Below are 4,378 nucleotides of genomic sequence, written 5' to 3'. Positions count from 1 at the left end.
TTTTTTTTTTTTTTTTTTTTTTTTTTTTATAGTGCAACTAACCACAAAGCCTTTTTTTTCTTTTTCTTTTAGAAGTAACCCACGTAACTTTTGAGCAATAATATTAATTTAATAAAGTGGTTAGATTTTCCAGCAACCAACATCAAAAGCAAAATATATCAAAAACCAACCAGCTTTAATAATTCCATTAATGACTTTCAGGTACTTTAACAGTTATTTATATTCAAAAAATTTTCTTACCTTTAAATCATACTTTCTATAAACAGATAAACGATGGCTGAACACATTTCTTGTAACAATCATATATACCTCAACTCCATCAACAGTAAGCCTGTACATGCCCAAAAACTGGGGAAGAAGTGTATTCCCATGACACTCCACAATAAACTGTGGGGGGGGGAGGAGGGGGGACACAAAAAATAAACAAAAATTATTATTGTTTTAAAAATCATACACAGATACAGAGATACATGCATACAGGACATGAGCACCATGCGTGTGGATATACAAACAACTGAAAAATCAAAGTGTCCATCTGGTATCCAAATAAAAAACACTGTCATTGTTCTGAATGGTTTGCCTATTTTACTTGTAGGTAAAAGTAAAAAAAAATCCTTTTATACTGACAGCATTCCATAACACTCAGTGTTTCTAGATAAGGACAGTATAAGGATGGTTTCCATTTACATTACATTACATGACCTTTCTCTTCATTTTCCAAGCACAAAGCATGCCAGACAGCCTGATTTTCACACAAGGGAAAAGGCCTTTCAAATTCCATTCTGCTTTATTTTGTGCTCCAAAGTACTGCAATGTGCTTTATTTTATGAGCTTTTTAGGGAAGAGGCTTAGAAAAAGTTTCTCCGATACTTGTCTAGTTTTGTAGATATTAGTGCCATCAAAACAAAAGATCAAAAAGTTGACAGACAATTCCCACTTCTGGATTACCAAGTCTACTATCAGGTGGGGAGTTGTGTAAAATGCTCATTTAAAAAAAAAATTAAAAACTTTTTGCTTCCTCAGGACCTGTCCCCTCATACATCAGATACTACCCTTGAAGAGACCATCACTTGCATAGAAACACTATCCATCATGGTTCTAATATCATCTGCCTCTGAGTAATTGAGAGTCTTGTAGGAAGTGTTAGAAAAGTAAGCATGAAAAAACACAGAATTTATTGGGGTCGGGAAAGTAATTAGAGAAAGGATGAAAAGTTTGTTTTGAGCATAAAGGTGTGTAATTACAATGAAAACTGAACTAAAAGTTAAATTTGAAAAGCTACCTCACATTGTCTGGAAAATGGATGCAAAAGAAGAATTAAGCGCCACAAATTGAAACAGTGTAGAAGAAACCACATTTCTCTCCCCATCTTTTTACTTTTAGTCCAACTTTTGATGTTGGAATTCAGGGTTGGGCAGGGAGGGAAGAAAAATCAAAACCTACTGAACAGGAAACCAAACAAGTTACCCACAGCTTCTACTGAATGCAGAACTATACGCAGCCTCTGGTAAATGCTGAACCTTCTGTCTTTTTTTGCATTCAACATAACCAGGGATCCAGGTTTTCTGTTTGCTACAGAAAAGCATGTATTTTCTCATTTGAAGGAGAAAAATGCAGATTTTCCTCTTTAAATGAGAAAACCATGGGAAATCACAGGTTTCCCCTTGCAGGCTGGCAGCCTTCTAGCCTACAAGGAGGTGCTTGGGGCTGGGGGAAGGGCAGGGAGGGGCTTGGGAGTGAGGAGCAATGGCAGGGGCAGGGCACTGGCATATCAGGGTTGCTCAGTGCCACAAAGCAGCAGGGGGGACAGCTACGTCCTGGTGAGTGAAGAGGGCAAGAGGAGCTCTGATTTTCCACGATAAAAAACACCCAAAATCAAACGTCAAAATACGTAAGTATTTTGAATTTTTAAACAGAGAAAAGCAGGATCCCTGAACATAACTGTGGCTGTCAGAACACTGTCTTATAAAACGCAGGAGAGATTTGAGACCAAGGGCCACATCTTAATCTGGCAGTTGCCTGAACAACCCAGGAGGAATGTAGGTGCCTCAATCACAAAAAGGAGTAAAAAATGACCCTATTCAACAACCACAAGACACTTTGGCCTGAAAATTATCCTCAGGCACCCAAAACCAGGCTACCAAGCATGCTTAAAAGCAATCCAGGTTGGCCAACCCAACATGTCTAGTTCTTCTTTAAACCCCTGAAGCCCAAATTGGTGCTTGGAAATGACTAGACTACCTAAACCCCTCATAACTTAAGCCAAGGCACAGCATGTCTAACAACTGATGTCGAAAAAGGAAACTTGCAGCTCCATAAAAGATGAAGATGGTAAGAGGACTTGCTCAGGATGTGGCAAACCTAGGTGCTAGGCCGTCTTTGGCCTCAGGACACTCAAACCTGATACTGGTATTTATGTACACACAGCCAAATTCTCTTTACCTGTAAGTCTGATATTACTTGTTGGAAAAAAAGGTTCAAAACACTACAGTACTGAAAACAACCTAGTCCAGCAAGAACTAACATAGGTGAACAGCAAGGCTTGAACCTATTGACCACAAGTTAGACAAATTATGAATAGGAAACAAAACCACAGGCCGAAAACGAAGGCTGAAAAGGGTGATGGCATCATGGAACAGTGTACGAGCACTGATCTTTAAGGAGAATATTTTAACGTTCAGCAGCCATTTTAGCAGTTACAAAGAATAAGTTACTGATGATAGAATCATTATTACTTTATTTTAGGGTATATTACTCAATTTAGCCACAACCCAGTCAGGGTTGGCCCAGCCCCACAGAGACAGAGTAGGTGATGGGGAGAGGGTATCTACCAGTCCCTCTCTTGTGGGGCACAGTCCCCTAAATCCTGGGTAGGGTCTCCCCTAACCTGGGATCAGTGTGACTCTGGTGGCGGGCCCACTGCACATGTGCGCAGTTTAAAAAAGCCTGCCAAAGCAAAAAAAACCCGGTCAGGCTCCGGGGGCAGTGAGAGACGTGTGGGAGCAAGCCTGCTACACCCTGCTCCCCGAAGCCCCCCCCCAGCAGCCGCAGAGCACCCTGCCGACCCCCAGCACAGCCGGAGGTAAGCTGGGCCCGTGGTGGGAGGGGGTTAGGGTTAGGGTTAGGGAGCCATGCGACCAGAGCCTCACAAACAGGCGTGCTTGTCTGCCTGGTGCGTGAGTTAGTGCGGAGTTTGCCCAGAAGGGCCAGTGGGAGGGCCCGAGGCCCTGCCTTTGTTCCCTAGGGAAGGAAGCAGCCGGCCTCCCAGAGGCATCATGTGGATGGGCATGCGTCGCAACCCTCGGGGTCTCCGGCCTCCCCCTCTGGCGCCTCAGAGGCCTCCACCCAGACGGAGCCCATGCTTCTGGGCTCCACACAGACGGAGCCCCTGGCTCCCGGCTGCAGCGGCTGTCTGTCACTGTTTCAGGCTCTGGGGTCCAGGAGCATGGCCACCTCCCCTTGTGAGGTCTGCTCCCTTTTGGGGTCTCTGGCACTTCAGCTGGAGGAGCTCCAGGCCGCAGTCCAGAGACTGCAAGCCATCAGGGATGGTGAGCAGGAGACAGACTCCTACTGCCAGGCCCTTCTCCCCTAGAGGTGGAGGGCAGACCAAGGTCTCCTTCCAGGACAAGGGAGGACTTGGGGACCTCCCACTCTGTCCAGCCAAGGGGATGGACCAAGGTGTTCAAGAGCCCCAAGGCCCGCCGCACCAAGGACCCTGTCCCGCTGGAGCTTTGCAACAGGTATGAACCTCTTGCAGCCCCAGCAAAGCCTGCCAAGATGCCAGCTCCTGCAGGCAACACAGACTCAACTGTAGCTACTGCCCCTGCTCTCCTTAAGACAAAATGCAACGTGTTCGTCGTGGGAGACTCTATCCTGAGGGGGACTGAGGGGGCAATCTGCTACCTGACCCCTTAGCCCGGGAAGTCTGCTGCTTCCTGGGAGCCTGTATCCAAGGTATTGCAGAGAGGATCCCTGAGCTCCTCCGGCCCACTGACCACTACCCTATGCTCCTTATCCATGTGGGCACCAATGACACAGCTTGAAGCAATCCCAGCTGGGTCATGAAATGCTACAGGGATTTGGGAGTGGGGCTTAAGGAGTTGGGGGTGCAGGTGGTGTTTTCTTCGATCCTCTCAGTTTCGGGCTACAGGCTGTGGAGGGAGAGGAGGATCGAGGTAGTGAACCAAAGACTGCAGCACTGGTGTCATCGGGAAGGCTCTGGCTTCCATGACCACAGTCCGCTCTTTGATGAGAGAGGCAGCGAGCTGCTGGGATGGGACAGCCTTCACACCTCTCTCCGCTGGGGAGGAGGCTACGCTGGCTAGCACTATGGATGAAAGAGACTTGGGGGTCTTGACTGACCACAAGGTGAACATGA

At 46.5% G+C, this 4,378-nt stretch overlaps 1 protein-coding gene across 1 annotated transcript in view; it reads right to left on the bottom strand.

Annotated features, from left to right (window-relative positions):
• Positions 1–4,378, bottom strand: part of PIP4K2A (phosphatidylinositol-5-phosphate 4-kinase type 2 alpha) — a 129,015-nt gene that overhangs the window by 43,912 nt on the left and 80,725 nt on the right. Inside the window, exon 5 of the mRNA XM_019508303.1 lies at positions 241–387. Within this exon, the coding sequence (XP_019363848.1) occupies positions 241–387 (147 nt within the window). The remainder of the gene's footprint in view (positions 1–240; positions 388–4,378) is intronic.

Source organism: Gavialis gangeticus, unplaced genomic scaffold (genome assembly GCF_001723915.1).
Source record: "Gavialis gangeticus isolate Ggan-Ray unplaced genomic scaffold, GavGan_comp1, whole genome shotgun sequence".
Classification (NCBI taxonomy): Eukaryota; Metazoa; Chordata; order Crocodylia; family Gavialidae; genus Gavialis; species Gavialis gangeticus.
This window is presented reverse-complemented; position numbering and strand designations above follow the sequence as displayed.